At 36.2% G+C, this 26700-nt stretch overlaps 1 protein-coding gene across 12 annotated transcripts in view; it reads left to right on the top strand.

The window, feature by feature from the left end:
* Positions 1–26700, top strand: part of LOC123676913 (potassium voltage-gated channel subfamily H member 6-like) — a 281964-nt gene that overhangs the window by 211450 nt on the left and 43814 nt on the right. For 10 of the 12 annotated variants that reach the window (XM_045613233.1, XM_045613232.1, XM_045613230.1 and 7 more), the window contains one exon: positions 22770–23013. In XM_045613233.1, the coding sequence (XP_045469189.1) occupies positions 22770–23013 (244 nt within the window). Of the gene's footprint in view, positions 1–20521; positions 21196–22769; positions 23014–26700 lie in introns of those variants that run through there. The other 2 variants (XM_045613235.1, XM_045613237.1) reach the window with 1 other exon arrangement.

Raw genomic sequence — 26700 nt, 5'->3', positions numbered from 1 at the left:
GAAATGAAAAGAAAAGGATAATTTGAATTTCTTCTTGAATAATAAATATAGGTATTTTGTAACTTTCCGTACAAAGGTTTATTTTTTATGAATTTTCATATAGAAATTTCCTACAAAAATTCTTGTCAAAGGCTAAAAATGCGGTTCAATTAAAATTAAAAATAAAGACGTTGAAACGTAAGTGTATTGAATTCTTGCATGTCCTAGAAAAGAAGCATTTGAGATTGCTTCACTCGTCCTGAAAAGTGGTGAGATCTCAAAATCGCTGGGGAGAGAGAAGTTGAACTTTGGCAGATCACGAGAATGCCACATGGTATAAACCCCTCTCAATGTATAATACTCTTAAAGAAGGCTCATTCTAACACTCGTTCATTCGAAAACTAGCCACTCAGTGACTCGTTTTTGAATTTTGAACTCGTGAAAAAATATCACAAGAATTCTGCACTTGTATTATAAATAACTATTTCCTACAACTGCTATGAAAATGTAGCGTATTCTTTATAGCTTACTCAATTTCAAAACTATGATTGCTCATACTGTGAGAAATGTTATTTCTCACGGCACTTTGCCCACACCTCGCTTGGTAGACCAATGAAATTGGGCGTTTGAGTCGTTTCTATGGAAACGCAATAAATTAGCACATACTGTCAACGAAGGCCATTTTGATTTGAATCAAGTCCAGTACTTGAATTATTGAAATTTGTGCAGTTGTAGGAAAAGTATAGTGTGCAACATGTTGTTGCACAATATACTATTTTCATACTGAATCAGCCCCTGAAGTTTGTCGAACTTATCACCCTGTACAACATTTTCATTCATAATGCAAATTTTACCCAGATTCTCTTCACGATATTTTATCTATAGAGAAAATATCATTACAACTTGATAGAATAAATATTGTCAAATACTCTGTCCGATGAGAAGAAGAATTTCATAAATCTGTTTAGCACTCTCAATAAATTCTGTATAATTTCTTGACATAATGTTCACACGAGAAGCTATAATATTGAACCCAAGATGTAGGAATGCTCATTTTATATTATTATTGCAAAATTATTGCATTCACCAATGGTGCGAATAATTTTTTTAAGCATTCAATCGTAACATCCCATGTTTTAAAATATTAATAAGAGAGCATACTTTTGGATATTTGTATGCTAAAATCATCCTTTGGATATTTCATACCTTTGAGGGATAATTTGATATTTGTAGAGTGTATAATAAATGTATAATCTGTTTGCTGAATCCTAACAAACGTGTTATATGATATGCAAAAGGGAATAATTAATTTCAGATCCTAACAGAAAGACTAATGACTCTCGGTGTATCTGAATATGCCGATCCAAGTTATCCGATAACGTATATAATTAAAAGAGCTGCATTCACTGCTCTGTCATTGATAACAATATATTAATGAATAATAACACAACATTATAATATTTCTAAGCAGAACTCATTAAAGTGTTTGATAATGAACATCTTATCTTAATTTTTTTAATCAATAAGAGAAAAGAAAGAATAAAGGAAAAATGAATCGAAAAAAATAATGAGGAGTTTAATTTAAAAGTTACATTGCATCGTGTTATATGAGATCGAAATTTGTATTGTATATAAAGGATGTCCCAGAATAAGTTGTTCGTAATTCAACACCTTATACGTTCAAAACATTAGAGGGAAGTTTTCATATGTTTTTTTCGAAAAATGTTTCTTGACCTTCGAAGATACGGCACTGGAGATTTCATTCATCATGTAATTTGGTTTGTTTCAAAGATAAATTTCACAACAAATTTCTAGTATCTATCCCAATAATTCAAATTTTGAGGCAACAATTCGAAAATCCAAAATTTCAAATGAAAAGACATACGCTTCTCTTCTTTTAATCGGAAGTACTGTTTTCAATAAAAATAGTTCTGAAATCTACACCCCTTAGAAATATTGCCCAAAATAGTAAAATATTGACGAAATATACGAAATTTCAAATACCGTTTTACAAAATAAATATTGGGTACCTATCATCATTAAGAAATATCCAACTGGGTTTCATTCTATCAGTTTTTTCATCGAATTCAAACTTTTTCAGTTGAATCCTGCGAAATTCTCCGTCTGAAGTTAATATATTGGCTTCACAGATTGATGGAGTGGAGTGTTGCTGCATAACAATTGATTCCTTACTGTATTGAACGCTATTTTCTTCACTTCAGATAAATTACTTTCAAACAAAATTCTCTATTCGGTTTTTATTCATTCAACATTCAATACCAATCATTTTGAGAATTCTCTACTGGAGCAACTCGGTACAAATACTACTAAATATCTTGTCTTGTTCATTCAGTATACCTACTTAAATTTCTTCAGTGAAATCAATAGCTCAAATTCACTTTGGACTCAATTTGCACTTTCCTCTTTGAACGAAGTATTATCCCGGATATTAAACGCTGGAGAAAGATACTATATAGAAGCTATTAGTAAAGTTTTATAATTAGGGAACGATTTCATATACTCCCGCAAATCTATTGGAAATTTTTCAATTGCTAATCGAATTCACTCACAACAGTGGTTTTCAAAAGCATAAATGATTTCCGTTCGTTACATTCCTGAAACAAATTCAGAACTTACCTAGCATTTCGAACATTTTGCAGCTATATGACTGTTCATAAGTTCATATACATTGACAATGTATAAACTACAAAGGAATATGTGAATTGTGTAAAATTATTTTCCATCGGTAACAGAAGTATCAAAAGCAAATAGGAAAGTCATGCGAATTCTGAATGTTAATAATTGAAATTAATTGAAAAATTGGTTTATTGTTATGAACTACCAATTCACAAATATAATCCTGAACATTTCAGGTTTGAATAATTCTTTGAACAACCGTATATTTCGCAGATGGGTCGCTAATCTACAGGTTACGGGAATACATTTGGAAATTTCAGAGAATACCCATGGTCTTGTGGAACAAAAAAAACATCTGCGCGATACGATGTCGAATGAACTAGTGTTATATTTCAATGGCCAAGTGGGGATGATCATAGTTACAGCCTCTACTAACGCTGCGGTTTGAATATTATATATTTTTGCGAACTCGAGGGTCGACAAATTTAATTTAAATATTCAAATAATCCATGTTGATGAACGAAAGAGTAGCCAAATATAAAATATAAAGTTATTATCTCATATCTCTATGCAGATTCGGCATATTTGCTGTTTCGGCACGAAGTTGGATTATTTTGATCCAAAATGCATTCGTTGCTTTATCAATTTCTTTCACATAAACCAAACATTTGATCGTTCTTTTTTAGAAATGACACGGTCTGAAAAAATTGACCTGAGATATTGTTTGACTATTCTTGCGTTTTAACTTGTACATCCATGCTGTTGAAACCAAACATTATCGAAATTAATTCGTAGCTGTCGAATTGTCGTAAAAATTTTATTCTGGTAAAGCTCCAAATATTCGGCAACGTTTAAGTTTCCTTAGATAAAAACGGCCCTATGATTTAATTCCCTGATCCTATCCGAACATTGAGTTTTTGGGGATACTGGGTACGCACAGAAATAGTTGGATGCTAAGCCTTCCTAGATCACTGTTGATGTTTTCTATTCGAGGAAAGCGATGACTCATCAGTGAATAAGATATTGCTTAGAAATGAAAAATTTTCATTATATTTTAGTCGCTTCACAGAATCCCATATGCTCTACTTTTTCCTAATGAAATATTTCTTGTTTTTTTTTCAACCTTATAGTATCGATAACCAATCTTTTCCAAAATATTCCGAACACTTCTATTGCTCATACCGATTTGTTCAGCAATTTGTTCACTCGATGCATTGCTCTCGACAGCAGTACACACATCTTCATCTTTTTTCAGATGATTTTCATTAATGATTTTAGGTTGGTTTATTAATCTTGCAATTGCTGCATGTTTGTATCCATCTACAATTTTAAATTTTTGTAATTATTTCAGAAATAGCGGAATATCGCCTATCATTAAAAGCAACGATAAATGAAATAATTGTCTCTCCAATTAATTGACCAACGAAGTACCATTTTATAATTTGAATCTTTATTATTTGTTTTCGTTTTCCTTTATATTTCTTACTTCCGTAGTATGGCGGAAAAGAATCTCAGAACTCTTTTACGCATGCAATAAAATAAAATTATCGTTACCAATCCCACTGTTGGAGGACGACTAATATCCAAGCCTCAGCGATAACGCAGGCCGCAACTGTGACTATCCCCACTCGGTCATTGAAGGAGAGTACTCGTTTATTCGATATCGTATCACGTAGATGTTTTAGTTATTGTTCTCAAGAATACCTCAAATATCCTATATTTTCGAATATATTCACGAAGCCTGTAAATGCACAAACGTTTGCAAGTCTATCTAATGTTATTGTGTTTAACGATGGCCAGAAATCCATCCCGAATTCTTCATCAGGCTCAAATCCAATTTGAGACTCAATTCAGACTCCTAAAACTTCCAATTTTCGTCGTTTTCTTGCCTTCTCTATTGCTCTCATCGTCAGAAAAGGACCGATAGAGGCAGGCTGATTTATACCTTGCCGTAACCGTTTTACATAACGCATTTAAGCACTTTCCATAATTTTCCAACCGAAGACAACAAGGTCGGAAAATTATCCGATTGAAATGGACGCTTGCACTCTGAATACAAAATGAGGATCGATTCCTTTTGCCCGACATGGAGATACTAGCAATTGAACATTAATAAATTAAGAAAACTCACTGCCATATCGATTCCATGAATCATACAACGTGTATGACCGTTGTCCCATCATTAATGGAACGTATTTTCTACCGAGTCTGGCTATATAAATACCAGGAATAAGCGCTGAGCAAAAGTGATAGATCTAAAGAGATTAGGACATAGAATACTAGCCAAGGGCGGAGAAATGGAGAGTGTACTGGGGGTAATTACTCCCCTCCCCCAAGATTTCCAAAATATAAAATTGCAGAATTCTTGCGAAGACGAAAAATGAAAATTTTCACATAAAATCAACCAATATTCATTTCACTTTCCTCTGAAATACACATGTAGAAAATCGAACCCTTTTGCGGTTCATGAATTTATTATCGCTTTCAAGATAAATATCTACTTTTATTGAACTACGAACACGTCTATGTACGAAGTGTCGGACACTTATTTGCCATCTGTGATTTTGCATTCATCAACGGTATACACTTACCCAATGTTTTCGGTTTCACGTATCATTCTCGTAACAAAATTTCAATATTATAGTTATTAAGGAACTGAACTAAGTAATTCACCGAGAAAAATTGTCTGGGATGTGTTATACAATTTATTGTGTTTCATTCAAATTTATTTGTCAAAACTGTTTTGAATTGATTTATCTACACGGTGTTCCTAAATTGGAGGTTCAAATGAAAATGGCAGATTTCTCGGACTATTTTAAGAAAGAAAGTCCTATAACAAGAGTCCCCAAACACTTTATTTTTGAGATACAGGTGTTAACAGGTGTTTTTTTCTCATATAACCTTTCCTTCACAAGATATTCATTAATTTGAATTGGCAATAGATATTCCAATTTGAAGATTTCACTATGTGATATGCTAATCTTATTTACCCACTCTGTAGCGAAGATTAATAAAGATTTGATAAACTGATATAAGCATCACTAAAAAATACGACACACTAGAAGCACCCTGTGTCTCGGAAACAAAGCGTTTCCGAGCTCATATTCATGGGATTTTTTATTCTTGAAATCATCTTAGGAATCTCTCATTTTCCTCCGGAACCCTAATTTAGGAACAACCGAATTGGTAATGAAAAAAAAAATTTCGAGTTATTTGATTTAAACTTCTAAATCAAAATTCTTTACCTCACATTTTTTAACCCCCCCCCTCCAAGAAAAAAAAGATCTACGCCTTTGATACTATCCCAGTCATTTGATGTGTGAAAATAGGGTTACCTGGAAATCAATGACATGACATTAGATGTTTTTGAGCGCCTGTTCAATGAAGACTCTTCTTCTTCTTAGCAAGCCATCTCCTAACAAATGTTGACGATCTAACTGGCAATCATAATTCTATAATTCGCTGCTATAAAAACGTTGGTGGAAGTACAACCGAACCATCTTCTCAAACCTTTCAGCCAAGAATTTTTTCTTATAACAACCTATTTTCTGTCCTGTATATTACCCTCAATTATCAACCGCAGCTGCTCATATTTGGCACCTCTCAATACATGCCCAATATATCTGCTCTTCCTTCCTTTGATGCCAATGTGGTTTGAGCATCAGGGCAAGTACTTCTTCATTGGTCATTTTTTGTACCCACGAAATTTGCGTCTATAGAGGTACATCTCATACGCCTGCAATTCCTTTTCGCTCGATGTATCGATAATAGGTACATCGTTTGCAGCCCTATAAAAGAATGGAAAATAAATAGCATCTTTCAATCCGCATTTGGAGATCTAGTCCAATATCAGGTCTCATGAAGTACTGCTTCATGTTCAATCCTTGATCTGATTCCAATTTAAGGGTCGCATTGGCAGTTGATGTTAGTGCCCCAATATCTGAATTGAGAAATTATGCTTATTTTTGCCAGCAGAAGTTGCTTCGTTTTTTGTTACATTGATAAAGATGGCATGTTCATCACCCCAACTAACAATTATATAGTATCTGCAAGAACTATGGTATCATCGGCGTATCTTGTGTTGTTTATTAGGACACTATTTACTCTTATGCTTTCTGGACTTTTCTATGGAGCTTCCCTTAAAATAGCTTCGAAGTAAATATTGAACAACAGCGGAGACTGGATGCAGCCCTGCCTAACTCCCTTTATAATCATTCTGGATTCTAACAACTGCTGTCACAAGCCTATATAGCTATGAAATGTTAATATCTTCGTTGTCAATACCGGTCTTATCAAGAACTTCTACAAGTTTATCATGTCTCACGCAGTCTAACGCATACGGTAATCGATAAAGCAGGCATTCACATTCTACTCTACAACTCTGATTGAGGACATTCAGCGAGAAAAGGGCCTCACGAGTGCCATACCCATTTCTGAACCCAAATTGAGTCGGATCCACCTCAGCCTGAGAGTCGCATTTTCAAAAATACTAGTATGAATATTCCTCAAGAGATTTTAAGTATATGTAATATCAGTCTCTGAAGATTACAGAACTCTATACAGGGTGTGGCGTAATTAATGGATAATCCTGTACTGGCGAATAGGGGAGGTCATGGCCGACCAGAAAATGTTCAGTAAAAATATCATAGTTTTCGAGATATCGGACAATTTCATTTTTTTCTAAAAAGTGCACCTTCACTCACTAAATTCATTGCTGTGATCACAAATCTTGTTATTTCTTTGGGCATTGTTTTTTATTTTACTCTCAAATAGCTGTACTATGAAATAACCTACCAAATTCCTACCATCTTGCTTAATTAAGAGAAAAAAAGTATGATAATCCTCATGTTTGCACTTTTTAGAAAAAAAATGAAATTGTCCGATATCTCGAAAACTATGATATTTTTACTGAACATAACTTTACATTTTCTGGTCGGCCATGACCTCCCCTATTCGCCGGTACAGGATTATCCATTAATTACGCCACATATATGAATATATGGAATGTATATGAATATATGGAATATGTTTCATTATTTTGTCATTATTGTTAGTTATTTTAGGCAGATGAGAGGTTCTATATGACCTTCGCCATGAATATTCCGTATATCAATTTTCTAACAAACAAACTCGTCTGGATAAGAAAAACCAACAACAATGACATCATAACAAATCACGTCTGTGATCTGCGATACGATAATCGCATGAATGAAGTAGCACAGAATCATTTTAATGAAAAAAAAACCAACGAAGTTGAAATTTTGAATGTAGATGTATGAAAACACTTTCAAGCTTGATGTTTAATGATAGCGTCACTAAAACCATAAAATATTCTAGCATAATATCGGAAAATATGAACCAGTTCAACAAAAAAATCAAGCCAACAAAAAAAAACATTCTCAATTGTGGAATTGAGAGCATAGTATTATTATTATAACATGATACAGAGTTGAGGCTCTGCCTATAAACTCTAAAGTAAGTTTAAATAATAAATGCTGCCACAGAGAAAAAGATTATAAAAATAAAAATTATAAAAAGAAAGGAAAAAACCAAATTCGGGCTACTGAATGAAAAAAGGACACCAAAAAAAATCACTTTCACAATCACACAGCATTCTATGAGGCCCACAACTCAAATTTGTTCTTGAAATTGTTCACACTAGACGCACAAACTATCTCGGTCGGCAATCTGTTCCAAAACTCAAACACTCTGTTGGAGATGAAGAACTGCCTGGTGGTGTTAAAGAATCTCTCACGTGAGAGTTTGAACGTATGTCCTCTGAGGTTATTCGAGTTGAGAACAAATAGGTGGCTGAGGTCACAACCAAAGCGACTAGGTAGCGATCTATAAATTATGATTATATCGCCCCCCAACCTCCTTAACGAGAACCTGGAGATGTCCATTAGACCTAATCTACTCTTTAATACTGAATACAATATTTTTCACCGCAAATTCCTAGTTTTTAAATCTGTTTACATTGCTATATTTATATTTTTTCTTGACGTATGTGGAATACGTTGGTGAAATAATAAAATTTGTGATTTATTTTCTAGATAATTCAAATTTGAAAAGAAAACAGGTTAATAATTTTCAAATATTTGGATTGAAATTTGGAAAATCGTTGTTACCAGAAGTCTTTTATGAGTAATTGATTTAGAAATATGCCTCCATTTTAAAGATGTGACATTAATTTTCAATTCTTTGAATGTAAGTTATATTCTCGATTTTTATTAGCTCAAGAAATCATTAGATTAGTTGAGTCAACATCGAACAAAAGATAAAATGAGTTCTCTAAAATTATCATTTCAATTGTAATTTTTGATTTGTATATCCATTTCACAGAAGAGTAATAGAGAAGATTTATGACTTAATATAAGATATTATGATTTTCCTTTAAGTTAGTCTACGGTGTCCTCAAATGTAAGTCATGGAGATGGATATAGAAGTTGCGAGTTTGGAAATTCAGTCTTTTGAACTATAAGATACTGATGAGGAAGAATTGTATTGAAAAGTACAACAACTCTTCCACCTCTGTCTTTATGTTATTTCAGTTATTCAATTCATCAATAGTTTACTCAATTTGTACTGTTTTGGATAATTTATTTTTCTTTCGATATTTTGTCAGTTGGAAATGTATTTGTAGACAGAAGGTAAATATTTTTCTATTTGTATATTGAAAGCGCAAAATGATATATTGTCGAATAAAAGAGATTGCCGCGTGACGCAGGAAATCAAAAATGAGTAAACGCTCAAATTACTCACAAGATTTTTTCTACAATCGAGCAGTTTACATATTTCCAAAAATTCATTTGATCACTCAAATGAAAGATTTACTCATTTACTCGTTGCCATTGTATAATGTGAGCTATGCATATTCGATTTAGAGTTAATGATTGGGAAAACGAGCGTTATTCTTATTTAGTCGCTCATAAGAGACAAAGTCCCATTCCTCGAAAAAGGCATCATGTTACTTTGTACGAAGCGCAAAAGCATGCTTTGGATATCAATTGTAAAAAAGCGAATTCTGCTTCTACCTACAACCAATATATCTGGAGCGAACCATGAATGTGCTTTTCCATAGAAAATCATGAACCGAAATATCCCACTGAGGACAGTTTCTCGGAACAGTACCTTTAATGAAGGATTTAGAATGAGAGAAACGTTAATCCATTCGATACTTCTGTTCCCTAAGTCGATATGGAATCCATAGCATAATACCTGTTGATGTAAATAGGGATCGCTTATTTTTTCGGATCAGGAATGAGGCTTACATTCATTATCTGTTTTTAATGCCGAAATGAAAACGTCCACAATGTCCTAATGCCTTTGGTAAAAAACCTCAGAGATCATACGGTGAAAATATGTATGCTACTGGAATTCAACTTAATTTCAATTCAATTCTTCTTTGCTATGATAGTAAAAATGCAACATTTGATTAATTTTTTTCAATAATATGTAGTTTTTAGAACTTTTCTCTTCTTCATTTTCATTATTGAAAATTGGATCCAGTGGTAGAGTCCAGTGGTGGGATCCTACTAATTTATTATCGATTGATACATTTACGTAATCCTACCTTTAGTAGGATGCAGGCTCAGATCCGGTATAGCAATTTTTTTTTGTATCCAATAAAAATAGAACTTCTAGAAAATCTTTGGACAGAAAAATTGTATTCAATTTTTGCATGCTGAAGGATTTTCCAGTAAGGGGTTTCATTTTGATATTAAAAAAACGAACGTATTTCAGGAGAAATCAATGGATGTTTTATTATTATTATATTATTATTCACTGAATCGGGGTCGTAGAGGATCTGTTAGCCTTCCGAGAACTGCGACCAAATTGATCTTCTGTTCTTAACCCCTTCCTATTCAAACAAATCCAGGGAGGCCGTCGATACTATTAACGAAACCGACATCATCTTTATTTATTTATTTATGTAGGCTTGATTAATCGATCGTCTTGAGGTATGATTCGATTACCTGGCCTCTCCACTCCTTCTCCGTGACTTTGTTCGGTTTAAGTAATAATTAAACTCTTTTTAATTAAACTCCTTTTAATTATTTACATCTATTTACAAAGCCACAATTACAGTACAAATACAGTTCATACGGTAATGAATTTCTTCTTTAACTCTAGTTTTAATTACTCAAAACGTTTTCGATATGTCACGTCTTCGTCTTTAACTCTTTAAGTCTTAATCTAGTCCGCGAACCGTCTTTTCGTCTTACGTCTTTCAACCGACTGAACTTACTCTTACTTCGACTTAGACCGAACTTCAACTTTACCCGTCTTCGACTTAACTTGAACTGACTCTCGACTCGAACTTACTTCGTCCCCTGACCGCAACTTACCCCGTCTACTCTGAATATCCTTCCCTCCTTCCAGCTTGACCACACCCTTAGGGAAAGTACCATCCCCTAGTCCAATAAGAGCTTTGCCGTACCGCCCACAAAGATCTTCGCGGATTCCTGGAAATCGAATATTCTCGAAGGACTAGAACCTGATACCCAGATGTGACACATCTGGTACAACCGTGTTGTCTTCGAACTTTTCCAACTCCATGACATATCTTCGTCTCCTCGAAGAATTACACATCCCTTTTACATTATAAGAACAAAAACAATTCGTTCCCTGTAAATTCATTGAAACTGTCATGCCCTCGACACTTTAAGAAACTAATAGGTCTCCAAGCATCCTGTTGACCATCTCAATTATTTACAGGGAACAATAACTGGATCCTACATTTATTTACTAATATCATGCCTTACAATTCATATTTGTTTGCAATTGTCAAGAATTCCATAAAAGGAAAAATATAAAATATTTGCTCATAATCCAAATATAATAAAACGTGAAAAAAATAGCTAACAGCGGGACCAAACTGCTCTTCCGTCACAATTCAAAAATTCATCAATACTATAAAAAGCACATTGAAGCAGCAGACTCCTAATTCTTTCCTTGAACTTATATGTGGGCAAGTCCTGAATAGCCGGAGGGATTCTATCAAGAAGCTGCATACCCACATAGGAAGCACCACTTTGTGTTTTACTTAAGCGACATCTTTCAGTTCTAAATTGATGTCTTCCTCGCGTATAATAATCATGATAATATCAAAGTTACCCCTATTCTTGTGCACGAATATCAACACTTCCAGAATATATAAAAATATATAAAGGCTTAGAAGCCTTGGCTATTACTTCGTGAGTATCCAGAACTGACTTCTCCATGTGAGTAGTTCTTAAGCCAGTAATCCCCGGACATTTGCATTCTATGTGTTCGGCTGGATCTACCTCTTTTCCACAGAGCCTGCAGATGTCATCTGCTGACTTACCCGTGCAGTACAAAAGGTACTTGCGCCGACAGTGTCCCGTCAGCAGTCCCACCATTACAAGAAGCTCAGCACTTGGAGCTTCAGGAGCTTTCTGGTATAGGTCGGTGAAAACACCACAAATTTCTTTACCTGATGAACAAGACCCGGAGTGCTCCTCCAGAGGGTTTTTATTATCCTACTCCCATTATTGGACCTCTGCCTTATATTTTCCGAGCCCACATAAGGGCTCAGGACCAACAGGTGTTTACCTTGATGCCTTTTTCGCAAGTTCATCGGCTTTTTAGTTTCCTTCAATACCACAATGTCTCTCTGGCCAGTTGATTTATGGCATTTCGGCATTCCCATGTCAGTACTGACCCCTGGCTATATAAATTCATGGACAGCTTGGCCTGGCTGTCCATAGCGATGTAAAATCGCGCCCCTTTGAGGTTTATTTTGAGACGCTCTTGGACAGCTAGTGTCTCGGTTTGCAAGATAGAGGGCTCACTTCCCAGGGATCGAAAGATCCTGGTTTTAGGCCCTTATACCCCAATACCTGTGCCTTTTTCTGATTTTGATCCATCATATCATATGGAGGACTTTTTGTCCAAGCGACTTACGAAGTTCATTGCACTGAGATCAATTACCATTTCAAAGGGTTCTTCGAAATCATATATAGTTGGCATCACATCCGTGGCTTTTGCCAAGAAGTTTGAATCTAATTGATTCGATATCACCATATGTTCCTTCCGGTTTCCCGAACGAAGATTTCTATTGCAGGATATTCTTATTGCTTCCAGCAAGCTGCATTTCCTCACATGTAAGTGTAACGAAAGTAGATCAAGTATAACCTCTGCTATGGGAGTTTGTGTATAGCTCCAGTAACACCAATGCAGGCCAGCCTCTGCAGTTTCTGCAGCCGGCTGCATGTGGTGACCTCTTACTCACTTGCCCCCACAGTTCAAATTTTCACCAGTTTCACTATTGCCGGCCGAGAAAGTGCTTCATGACGACCCAAAAGTGCTTTAGTTTTTCGAACTGTGACTGCAAAATTTCCACCATATTTTTTATGAATTTTAACAGTTTTATTTCGTTGTTGAAACGTGTATCGTTATATTTGTAATGAAGTAATTTTACTTATCAAATGTCAAAAAATGACAGCTGCCCAGATAGGTTACATCATCCTAGATAGCGGGCTATTTAAGATGAAACCTCTTAGTGAAAAACCCTTTATTCATTACAAATCCAATCCAAATCCAAATATTTTGGAAACAATTTTGTCTGTTAATTGAATATAATTTAGTTACGAAATTTAATTCGGAAATCTGATTCGAAGGCTCAGAATCAATAAAAGAATTTTAATTAGCTTAAACTTCAAAAAACTGTAGATTGTGAAATCATAAAGTTGGCATTGAAAATTATTGAAAGTTCTCACAGTTCACTCTTCAACCTTCTTCAAACTGAAGTACTCATCACAAGCACAAAATTCTTATGATGCTAGAAACATTGCCATAAATATTGCTTGTTATATAATGTCTTGGACCACTACTTTTCAGAGCTTGCAACTTAGTGATTTGTATTCATATGGTTTTGATGGCTTTGATTCTACGGAAAAATCAACATTTCAGTACCAAAAAATTCGCGACTACGTGAGATTAGACAAAATTGATGGCATAAAATTTGTATCGTTGGAATACTACGGAAAGTACATAGTTATGTTCGAGAACGATTGAAAACGAGTGCACTACTTCCGTTTTAAGTATCTGACGAGTAACCTCTATAGGGTCATAAATTTCAGCTCCACCAACCTGCTTTAAAAGAATCTTCAGAGTGATATCCATCGAACCCGTCCGATGTTTTTACAAGCGCAAGTTTCTACCCCCATTTTAATTTCATCGGAAGAATAACAACGATCTTCGCTGAGAGTAAACCACAAGGCTCTTAATGGCTGCAGATTCTTCTTATTTCAACATTCTAAAGTCAACAACTAAGTTGTAGAATATCGGAAATTCATTTCTCTTTGATAAAATGAACAATGTTCGTGTTCAAATTCACGGAAGACTGGAAAAATAGAATTATAATTTGTTTTCACAATCCAGCTTCCTTGATGTCTTACAGTATCATTTGTCAAGAGGGTAGATCTTGTTTTCGACGGTTCCACCAGATACAAGAGCCGACAATAAGAATATTTCGATGTATTTATCAACAAAAGGATTCAGACATACTAAACGGAAACTTATCTATATATAAATACCAGAAAATTGTTACTGATACTGTTGAGGAGTTACCATGCACACCTTAAGGTCTATTGTGTCCCCATTAGAGCTGTTTCCACCACTTCACCATCTACAGCTCGATTTCTAGTTTTAGAGTTCTAATCGATTTCATTATCTAGGGTAGATTCAAGGAGGTTACATCCTCCACCCGTGACCAGGTGATCAGGAATTTCTACTTGCTTCCCAACAATTTCATCATCAGTTTCTGGTTACCCTATTCTCATTCTCAGCTGCTTCCTAAGGTGTTAGTACAAGGAAGTCAGTTAGGAGGTTTAGCATATTATTATTTTATATTACTGAAATCCAAAACCAAATGATCTTGAAGTTTTGAGGTATCTCTTTAGAATGATTCATACCTGAGTGATTCCATAAGAGTATTTTCCTTTCGATTTCCTTCTTTTGCAGCATTTTTCCATACCACAGAATATCTCGATTGTATAAAATGTCTTTCGTCTGCCTTTTTGTCTAGTGAATTTACTCCTATTCCAGGGACCCAGACTATAGAGACCTTATTACTCTTGCCTAATTCTTGAATTTCACTTCGTCACTTTAACATTTACTTTGAATCGATGGCATGAGAGCTTAGTGCTTTAATAGCAGCTGTACAATTACTACAACTAGCATCATATTAAAGTTCTTTTCGTTTCTAATTTTTCTGATCATTTCGTCACCAGGAAGATTCACTGCTTAGATGATATTTATTAGAGAGGACCAGGCTGTCTACCATCACCTTTATTTTTCTTACATATTCGGAGCATTGCCTCATGAGCTAGTATGTAGATCACTAGATGTAGAGGTGTAAGATCTGTAATAATCTCAAGGTGCTTAGTCAAGCACGTTCTCATAACTTCAGTGTTACACATAAAGGCTGACTTTAGTACTGCATCGATAATCTTTCTGGTGCTATTCTGACTTACTAACCTCTGAGACTTTCAAGACTACATCCCCATAGGTAGAAGTATTTTAGTGTTGAATCCCCAAATCTTCGTTTAAATCAAAGACGTCTCAATTGTAAGTTATAATTTCTTTTAGTCGACCTGAAACTGTGTGGATATGTTTTAGTACCGCCTATGTACCTAGAGTCTTTTGTGGATTTTCAACAACTGACATATCTCGAAATTCTCCTGACCTAAAAAGATCCTATAATACAACATGATCAAAAATATTCACATCGAAATTCTACTGAAACTGCGTTCCAGAAATGCTCGTAATGTATTCGTTAGATCTGCTGTAATTTGGAAATATGTAATCACAAAAATATTGGTATCCTATAAACCTTCGAAAACTATCACGAATTATTTTTTCAATGCCGTAATTCACTATCATAACATTTTTGTTGTTACGGAATATGTTACACAGGGGTTAACAGTTTTTATGGCGGACCTTTATGTTCTTCATATACTTATTTAGTATGGCTATAAAGATACCCTGTGCAATATCAGGTTGAAAAATACTAGGCAAATACATGAATTTTTTTGGAGATCGCTTTGTGAATAGTTAGAGAATGAATTAACATATGTTCTTGGGTCCTTCGACAATATTGAATTTTCAGCAATACTCTTGAACATTTTTTCATCTTTTGGAATATTTATATTTGATATCTCAGGAAATGATCACAAGAAAAATAATGGTGAAAATGATTCATCATCAGAATGCAATTTTATATATCTGAAGACGCAGGAACCTCGCATCATGATATTGAAAAATTTATAAATTAAAAAAAAAAAAGAACTTGCTTATCCATGAATGAAACTAGAAAACATTTCAAATATGGTTTTATCCAGCTTAATATTTATTTATAATACAAGTGCAGAAGGCATTGATATTCTTCCACGAGTTCGAAATTCAAAAACTAGCCTCAAAGTGTCGAGTTTTTGAATGAACGAGTGTTGGAATGACCTTTCTGTGGGAATACATAGGCGTACAACTTTGCTTCCGCCGTTTTTTTTTCAAAATTCGAGGCTTTATTGTAAAAAACTTGTTGAACATTCATGATTCAAAGTATTGTCCATCGCTGACCACTACGTTCTCACATCTTTTGGGCAGCGTACGAATCCGGCGTTGAAAAAACTGGTCATCTTTTGAAGCAATCCACGAATTGATCCAATTTTTTACATCTTCATAAGACCGGAAGTGCTGGTCAGCCAGGCCGTGTGCCATGGATCGAAAAAAGTTTTAGTCCGAAGGAGCAACGTCTGAAGACTACGGCGGGTGGGGTAGGACCATTTCAACATTTCCAAGTATGTCTTGACCATTTTCGCAACATGGGGTCGAGCAACATGGGTCTTTAACATGTCTTTCGTTGGTATTGCGGCTGTTTGTCTTTAAATGCTCGGCACAAACGCATTGATTGCGTTCGATGATGATAGCCTGTGATTGTTTTAGTCAGTTTTAACAATATATTATACACTACGCCGAAAAACTGAGCATGACCTTGAAACCGTGAATATTAAGTTTGCAGGTCAACATGGAAACATGGCCGAGACATCCCCATGATTTTTCGCGCTTGGGATTATCGTAATAAACCCATTTTTCGTCTCCAGTCATAATGCGATGCAGAAATCCCTTCCGTCTTTACCTTGCAAGCATCTCTCGGCTTCAACTCGTACGGCACCCTATTTCCTTGTTTCTGAATCATTTCCATGACTTTCAGGCGTTTTGAAATGGCTTGTTGCGTCACTCCCAATGATCCTTCCATTTATTGTTGCGTTTAACACGAGTCTTGATCAAATAGTGCATCTTCGAAAATCTCTCATCCACCGCCATGCTAGTCTTCGACGTCAAAACCATTCTCGGCACGTTCTTTCACTAATAGCGACCTCATCGTAGGTATTTGAGCACATTCGATGAGTCTCGGCAGAAGCAGTAAATCAAAACCTTCCGCAAATGACGAGAATTTGGCTCGTAAGCTGACCTGCTTAATCGAGAATAACTTTATGATGCAGACACAAATCAACTGATATTTCGATGGCGTTTTGTTTACAAAACGTTAGCTTATTTTATGACATCTATGATCTATTGATTTCGACTACCACTCATCTCTACAGCCATCTATTGCAAAATGGCGGAAGCAAAGGTGTAAACCCAATATTATACATTTTCAATTTTTATTCACTGAATTTTAATTGAATTAATGGAATAGCTCCATAAATATCATTCATGGGTTTTGCATTGAGAAATATTGGTTGGCACAACTCTTGAGCAAAGACGAAAATGAATGGTGTTCCGAATACCACCATATAATAATGAAACTGAGATATTCCCATCAAGATTTTGTTCTACAAGGTATGGCAGAATGAACGTATTAGCTACAGAATTAGAGAAAAGTATTTTGTTTCCTTATAGAAGTAATCATCAACAAAAAATTCAATTAGTGACGTTTGAAGCGGAAATACATAATTCGCGATCAATTTCTTTTTCTTGCAGGTTTATTCAGTAGAATAAACATTTTCTGTATTCTCAAACCGTGAGAACTTGAATATTTAGGGATTCGGGTGTACACAACCCAAAGTTCACTTTCAAACGCAAATATATTAAACTTTGCTAAAGGGAAATCTTTTGAGAGATAATGAGTTTACCCTGTTTATTTACCTTAGAAATAAAGTGTCGCTAATTGGTTTTTTTGCCTCAAGGGAGAAAATCAAAATATCAACATTGGAAATGCTAAGTTTAAAGAGACAAGAAGGAAAGTTTGAAAGGGGGGCTGCTTCTTGCGTGCGCATTTTATATCAGAGAAGCTCCACAATCTTCAAGAGTCCTAAATGAAAAATATATTATGCAACCAAATAGACGTAAATACTAAGTGAACGTAAAATCTCAAGCGAATAAATGGAAATTAATATTAGTAAATATGTAGAGTAATAATATATGCAAATAATTTATTTCAAAATTTTAGTACCTATTTGGATTAATTCTACTCGTGTAAAAGAATATCGACAGGTGTATTAAAAAAAAAAAATTAAAAGGATATCGCACAGTCAGGGCTGCGTTAGGGGTGAAACAGTGAATCAACCGTTTCAAGAGCATCTATTTGATGGGCGGCAATTCGGCTCAATTTGCTGACCTCCTTTTCATTTTCACACTTGATTCTTGAAGACAACATTAGGTTTTTCCGGTCCACTGCGTTTGTCAATATAATCTGCAATAAATATCTCCAAACCGCCTTTACTAAGCCGCATGTACCCACATGACAGCTTAACCAATATAAACAGAATTCCCTATTACCTCCATTGAAATAGAGATAAAATCATTAGGTATTTCACAAAGACAAAAAACAACACTACCTTCGCTTTCATATAAAAAATGCCTACAATTTGGCATTCGAAACTATTTTCTATTAAATGCCAAATATATTCAGCGGAACAAATGTTGGTAATCCCGATCAATTTTTGAAGCAGTGCTGAAACTTAACATGCCCTACCGCCCTTTGTATCTTGTGGTATGATAGGTAATCATTTGTCGATCGTACGCAGTGCCATGTGGATGTGAATTTCAGATATAGTACTTGCGCATTATTCATCGGCGTTCAATATTCTTGATTCATTAGAATTTAATTTTTTTTCACGCACGAATGCAAGGTTATTCATTGGAAGAAGAAAGTTCTGAATTATCATCGGAGCAGGTGCTGTTTTTTTAGAGGCGGTTGTTATGTGAATGTCATGTTGTTATTGATGCTTTTTGAGCAAAGGCGACAAAATTACTCGCGCCGACATCGCAGACATCCCTCAAGGAAAACTGTCAACCGTACAGACATGTTTTGGGATTTCGATCTTCATCAGTACGGCGAAGAAGTGTTAGGATCAACAACACTTGTAGGAAAACAACAGAGAAACTGAGTCAGCAACAGAAGCCAGCCGCTCATTTGTGGTATCGGTAGACAGACCAAATGGATTTTCGCTGTAGCTATAGCTACTGCGTGACATCCAAGTCTAAGAACAACAACAAGACTATTCAAAAACAAATAAAAAGGATATCATCGTACTGATGAGGCCAGAAAGACGTGTCTGACGTTAGCACTTCTCCTTGAGAGATGTACAAAATCATCTTTATTTGTTTTTTGAATAATAGCCTCGATATTCTTCTACTCATGTTATTGTTCCTGGACTTGGGTGTCACGCAGGTAGCTGTAGCTGCCAATGGGGGGAGGATGGTTGTTGACCGAAAACCCATTGGGTGTTCCTACCGATACCACAAATGAGCGGCTGGCTTCTGTTGTTGATTTCATTTGTTTGTTGTCCTCCTCCAAGTGTTGTTCATCCTAACACTTTTCAACCGCACTGGTGAGGCAGAAATACGTTGGCAGTTATGAAAATATGCCAGAAAAATGCCGATAGCTATCGAGTACTTGCCAACATATGTCTGCCCATCAGATTGAAAATTATGTCAATTACTCTGTTGCTCATGTGCATTCATGGTCATTATTAGGAAATTGTGGTATATTTTAGTATATAAACGTTCTTTACCCTTGGTTAAGTAGATCTGGGGGTTAATTTTCGAGTTGCTCATCTAAACTCCGCCATTTTCGCATCTCCATGGTGATAGTTTTAATTCTTGGTGCAAAATAAAGACATGATCTTGGTTCACTTTGTTGGAATGTCGTCCATGTAAGGGCTTCTCTCTCCATCTTTGCAGTTTTTCTTGGATTATCGGGTGGTTGTATGAAACTTGCTCCTTGTGCAGTTGTAAAAGTGGTGATTTGTCTGCTTATAATCATTTGTGTTATTATATGTTGAATCCAATCTATGTAAAAGGGTTCATATTTGTCACATATGCAAAAATGATAAAGGAAGGCACTCCTTTCAAAGAAATATGTTTTATCTTCCTCTCTATTTATCTCTCTCTTTTTCTTTCTTTGCCCTTTTTTCCTTTATAATTACACATAGGATAATGTTTTGACGTCTTAATTTGAAAAATTGATTGAGTGTGATCTCTTCAATTTCAAGAGAGCGATCCTCAAACAGAGAAAGATTGAGGATAACAACCAATCTTTCGGTGTTTGAACAAATCACCAAGTGCATGAAGTGGTAGAGGCCTTAAATTCATTTAAGTCTTCAGCTAGCTAGGCTCTTAGTTTTTTCAGAAAGCAATCTTAAAATATCACAATTCTAATGAGCAACCTCAAAATATCATAATTCTTATGTTATTGAAATGATGTCGATGAAGGTGTGGTTTTTACGATTTGATCAGTTGTTAGATCTAGCAGGATTGGTTATTCGTCTCTGGGTTTACTTTTCCTTCGTTGATAGGTTCTTGGTTATTTGGCCTTGTTTTGTTGTTGTCTCTTTTCTTGTTGAAGTCTCTAAATCAACTAACCTTTCCATAGGATCGATAAAGAAATAATCAGCAACATATCTGACTTCTTCCAATCGACATCAAATCATCTCGGTATGATGCACCAATCCCTTATGTCCGAGTCGTAAGAGATGTTCTAATCCGAAACCAGCCATGAAGAACTATTCTCGAAGACTGAGCGACGATCGAACTCACCATCCCGACTCTTTGCTCAACATGGCGGAAAACTTGCTCCGTCCCACTGACATACCGCTCATCATAACCTCAACGAACTCATCGCCCGACCTGCCGCGCAAGGAGAACACGCCGACGCCCGTCGAATGGGCGTCGACCCGCAAGCGCAGCGAGAGCAGCCAGGACACGTGCGAAACGCGCAAGTCGAGCCGGACGAGCGACGGCCGCAAGACTGCCGGCGAGGGACGTAAGATCAGCGACGCCGGTTACAGGAAACTGTCGACTGCCGGCGTGAAGGGTAGGGGTATCGGAGGTTCGCTCAAGTACGACATCGGCCGCAATCGGTCGGTGTCGAATCTGATCGGCTTTCCGGCCAAGTGGTCCAGCGTGAGGATCAAGGGTACCGGCTTCGAGGAGAGCCGGAAGAGCATCGTGAAGATCGAGCCGTGCAACGGGCTCGGCAACAAGGGCAACGAGAAAATGATGGGCCTCAAGAGCCCGACGCAGGGCAACATGAGTAACATTGGAAATGTGAGTTTTTACGTTGTACATGAATATGTGTGTGAACAGTCACGGTTCGAGGGGGATTTTCGAGGAATCCTCAATTTTTGCATGGTATCTGTTGTAGATGTTCTTCAGTAATATTTCTAGGAAATCATTCAACAATTGAATTTTCAAATTTCAACTAATTCAAGTATATCAATTAGATTTTTATGTTAATTCATCTCTCTAGATGAAAGAATTCCCAATAAGTTGCTTCATTTTTATTTTGAAGCTAAAACGAGTTTATTTGAAAATAAATCGATGGATGTTTATTTCATTATGAGGAGAAAGAATTCCATAATATTTGATGGCTAACAGACAATTGTTCAATTTCGGAAAATGTACCTCCTCGATCGGGATCGAACCCGCAACCTCCGAATAACTAGTCCAGCGCTCCACCACTAAGCCACTGAGGAGTTCCAACCGCATTCAACGTTAGAGGAAATGTAAAAAAGAATCGTGATGATCACTTATACTAAATGAGATCCCTTTCAACATTAACTTTCCTTAACCGTTCTGAACCACATAGTTTGTAAGGGATACCACTAACAATTGATTCCGGGAGAAGCGGTTCCTCGCATGCGGTTGGAACTTTCAACTTCCTCGGAGGCTTAGTAAGGTATTCCATTAATATCGAAAATGATTTCGACCAAACGATGGCCACGACTACACCATATCTATTTAATGACATTTTCCATCACAATTCTCACATTTGCAGCTGTATTACCTCGATGGTAGATCATTGACATAGACCTTATCTTGCACGTTGTCCCAAAGAGAAAAGTTGTATCACAAGATCTCGGTGGCCAGTTGTGACCACCTATTCGAGAAATAACACGGCCAGGAAACTTGCAATTGTTTCGTTGCTTGTATGGGACGTAGTGCCGTCTTGTTGAAAATTATTGTCAGCTACATCAATATCTTCCAATTTTGGCCTCAAAAATCATTAATCATAGCTCGGTAGCGCAATCCATTCACCGTAACAGTTGCACCAGCTTCATTTTCGAATAATTAAGGTCTAATCATACTACCAACTCGAAAAGTTAAATTTGCAGTTACACGTGAGGATGAAAATGCGACAATTCTGCTTGTTAACGTAGCCTCCTAGTTGAAAATGGGCATCATCACTGGAGATGATTTTTCGATGAAAATTCAGATAATTTTGATGCATTTCAAGAATCCAATCATCGAAGACACCACATTGCTTGTGACCAACCGACATGAGTTCTCGTATTAACGTTAATGAAAGCAAAATTTGGCTTATAAATGTTCCATTCAAACATAAATACGGATGATTTATGAAGTCATCTTCGATCATAATCATAATCATTCATTACATCCCATGAGACAAATTTACATTCATATAGGGCAGGTCAGAAATTAAGTAAACGAGAAAAATATTAGACTGAATATTCAAATCAACTTGAAACAAAAATTTCCTCCTTTGCTATAGAAAAACTCCTCCAGCAATCATCATTCTGAAGAATATAGAAATGTTGAACGCTACCACTCGTGACAGTCCAAACAGGTATTACTAAACACCTAACCTTGTTTTCTTTCAGGTCTTATCGTTAGGAGCAGATGTTCTTCCAGAATACAAACTTCAGAATCCAAGATTGCACAACTACACAATTCTCCACTACTCCCCCTTCAAGGCAGTCTGGGATTGGATCATTCTAATCCTAGTAATATACACCGCCATCTTCACGCCTTACGTCGCAGCATTTCTCTTGAGTGAACCCGAATTCAGCGCAAAGAAGAACAAAAAATACAGCGAAGATCCCATCGTAATTATTGATTTGATCGGTAAGTGATTAATAGTTTTAGCATGATAATCCCTCATTTGACGAAATGATTTCAGTCAGCAGGTATCAAAAATATATTTTAGATTAAGATTAACATTGCACCCCATCAGAGCTATTTTCGTCATGACGTTTTCCAGATCCAAAGTTCTAATAAACTCCAATATCTGGGATGCCCTAAGGAGCTACATTCTCACTTCTATAAGTGTTTGTCCAGAGGAAAGTGATGATGTGGCATTCCATCACCAGGTGATCCAGAGTTTCTTTCTCCTCCATTCTCATCAGGTGCTGCCTATGGCGACAATACCCTGTAAATAATCGAGTGAGATGTTGTAAAGGGTGTTTTTTAGAGCTCCAGAACTTTAAATTGCAATAAAACAACGATGGATTATTCTATTGACATGAATTTTATTTATCCGCAAGATAATCTTGTGGCATTACATTTTAAATATGATTTCTGGCATATGACAGCCACGGCTGGCTCGGATGTAGTCTAATCTGGACGTCCAATTTTCGATGACTTTCTCCAACATTTGTGGCCTAATATCGGCAATAACACGGCGAATGTTGTCTTCCAAATGATCAAGGGTTTGTGGCTTATCCGCATAGACCAATGACTTTACATAGCCCCACAGAAAGTATCCTACCGGTGTTAAATCACAAAATCTTGAAGGCCAATTCACAGGTCCAAAACGTGAAATTAGGCGGTCACCAAACGTGTCTTTCAATAAATCGATTGTGGCACGAGCTGTGTGACATGTTGCGCCGTCTCGTTGGAACCACAGCTCCTGGACATCATGGTTGTTCAATTCAGGAATGAAAAAGTTAGTAATCATGGCTCTATACCGATCACCATTGACTGTAACGTTCTGGCCATCATCGTTTTTGAAGAAGTACGGACCAATGATTCCACCAGCCCATAAAGCGCACCAAACAGACAGTTTTTCTGGATGTAACGGTGTTTCGACATATACTTGAGGATTAGCTTCACTCCAAATTCGGCAGTTTTGTTTGTTGATGTAGCCATTCAACCAGAAGTGCGCTTCATCGCTAAACAAAAAAAATGGACGTAGTACACGATACATATTCCGCACAGAACCATTATTTTCGAAATAAAATTGCACTATTTGCAAGAGTTGTTCAGGCGTGAGTCTATTCATGATAACTTGCCAAACCTAACTGAGAATAAATCACTTGACAGCTGTTAAATCGGTCGACATCTTGAACAGTAATGCCAACTTAAAGTTATATACCTCGAAAAAAAAACACCCGTTATCTTCTCGCTAAAGTCGAGATACTTCTTAGATTTTGCAACGTCAAAGTTTCGAAGAAACTTTTCGGAATGATCCAATCTAGGAAAATTCCACCAGAGTGTTTCTCTTTCGGTTTTTTCCTCCTCTTGAAACTTGTAGATACATTCGCCTTTACCACAGAAAAGTTCTGTTAAAACTTAAAGGAGTTTTGTTTTTTTCTGGCATGTCTGTTGGCATCTTCATTCCCTTTAATTCCCGAATGACCAGGAACCCAGACTAAATAGACCTTGTTATTATTTCTTTGAGTTTTCTTCGCACTCCAATACATCTTAGAATCGATGATGTGTGAGCTCATAGCTTTGATTGTCACCTGACAATAAGAATGTATCGCTATATAACTTTTCTGATAGTTTTTTACTAGACAGTGGCCTAACGATAGTATCATTTGGTAAGCATTGCCAGTCCCCGTCGTGATTTTGAAACCATCTGTGTAATTCAATGGTCGCCGGAGATTTCCCAATCTTCTTTCCTACTTAGTATCGTAGTGAAGGTTTCCTCGATGGTAATTTTCTCTATCATCTCGCCACTTGCAAGAAGACCAAGCTCTCTGATTCCTAATTTCCCCATTGCCTATACCGGCCCTGTATAGTCTTTGGATGGCCTCATGGCTACTCTATAGCTGTCACAAGATGAATAGGTGGGAGAGCTTCAATGATCTCCAACAATAATATTAATAATAATGATTATATGAAGTTGAAAATGGTGTTCGACTTCACATAACAGTAAAACAGCACTCAATAGTTTTATTGCAAACACACCATGCTGAAACTACGATATCTAAGATTGGAATCGAAATATTCAAGAGTGCATATACAATATCTATCCTGCTTCTGAACATTATTATTATAGTGAAAAAATATACATTAGTTATCAGGGGAATGAGGTGGTATGATAAGGTTTCCCAGTCATGCTCAGGAATATTTTCCACAAAAAAGAAACTCCTAACAAGTGGTGTGAAAGTCCTTATATTGATTTATGGATTTTCGTGAAAATACAGTGAATTATTTCCCAGATAAAGTTAGATCACATGTGGTATTGTTTCGAATGTATTCCTACATCATTGATGCCATCTTCCATGAAAGAATCATAGTACACCCACTAGCACTCGAAGGAACATTATATAAGCATCAACTTTTATGTTAGCTCTATTAGGTCTTACCCAATGGAAGTTACTCGAGCTCAAGGTTTGGCGACCACGGTCGAAGTCACCAATTATCAATTGGTTATTGTATGAGGATATCCTGAGATGGATCTTTTCAATAACCAATTTAATTCCATATAAAAGGAACACGACGATATTCGACGAAAATGTGTCCACCCACATTTCGAACAGTTGCCAATTACTTCATCATTGTTTCCCAGAAATTATTGGTTGAATACAAAATGTCAAATTAATTTAGAACGTAATCTTCTCAACGATTCTCACCAGGGGTATGTTCAGATCGGACACAAAAGGATATCGAGAAGACTGAAAATTCCTCCCAGGTCCACAATAGACTGGCAATCGGTCCATTGTTATATCTCCCTGAAAGAGATAGGCGGTAGGGACCTAACTCTTAACAGTCCAATTGATGTTATAATTGCTCGGATAAAAATGTCTCAATTCAGACGAAATTTATTGGGTTCTCTGAAATGATAAATGATATTCTTTGGTTTAAAATATTGCTCAATGGTTTTTATGCATGATCGGTTTATAGTTTTTTCGTTTGTTTATGGAATATCAACGTTGGTTTTCAATACTGTAGGGGGGACTGGGGAGGGTTGATACATTTTTTTCAAAATTTTAAATAAAAAATTTGTGTTTAACATTTACCAATCCATTTATCTCAGAGAGTGAGATTTACTGTATCAAACCTCCCTAGAAGACAAATTTAGAAAATATAGGATGTGAACATATTATGATATTCGATTAAAGATTTGTACTACTGGCACCTATGTTCTAAATGAAATGCGCAACAAGAATAAAGTAATGAATTTCGATAGTTTTTGTTGATAAAGAGATGAAGCTTTTCGTTTGATATGCAAATTCTTACATCGAATATGTAGAAAACACATTTTGAGATTAAAAACTCTTCTTCGTAAGCGATCGTTACTAGATTTCAACTGACAATAACATTGTCAGTATTTCCTCACTCATAGAGGCACTGCACGCGATTACACCTTCTTTGAAGAACCGAGACAGGAAATTTGAATGTGTATCAAACCTCCCCTTGTATCAACCCTCTCCAGTCTCCCTTATTACCCAGGCTCCTGAAATACCCTGGAAACCTTCAACAGAGAGTGTATATTGAAGTATTGAACAGAAACAAAGATGGTAGAGAAGTTAGAACTAGTACTCGCTGCCATTCTACCTAGCCTACATATCTGCCTCAACTATA

This window comes from Harmonia axyridis, chromosome 3 (assembly GCF_914767665.1).
Source record: "Harmonia axyridis chromosome 3, icHarAxyr1.1, whole genome shotgun sequence".
Lineage (NCBI taxonomy): Eukaryota > Metazoa > Arthropoda > Insecta > Coleoptera > Coccinellidae > Harmonia > Harmonia axyridis.
Note: the sequence above shows the minus strand (reverse complement) of the source record. Positions and strands in the feature narration are given on the sequence as shown.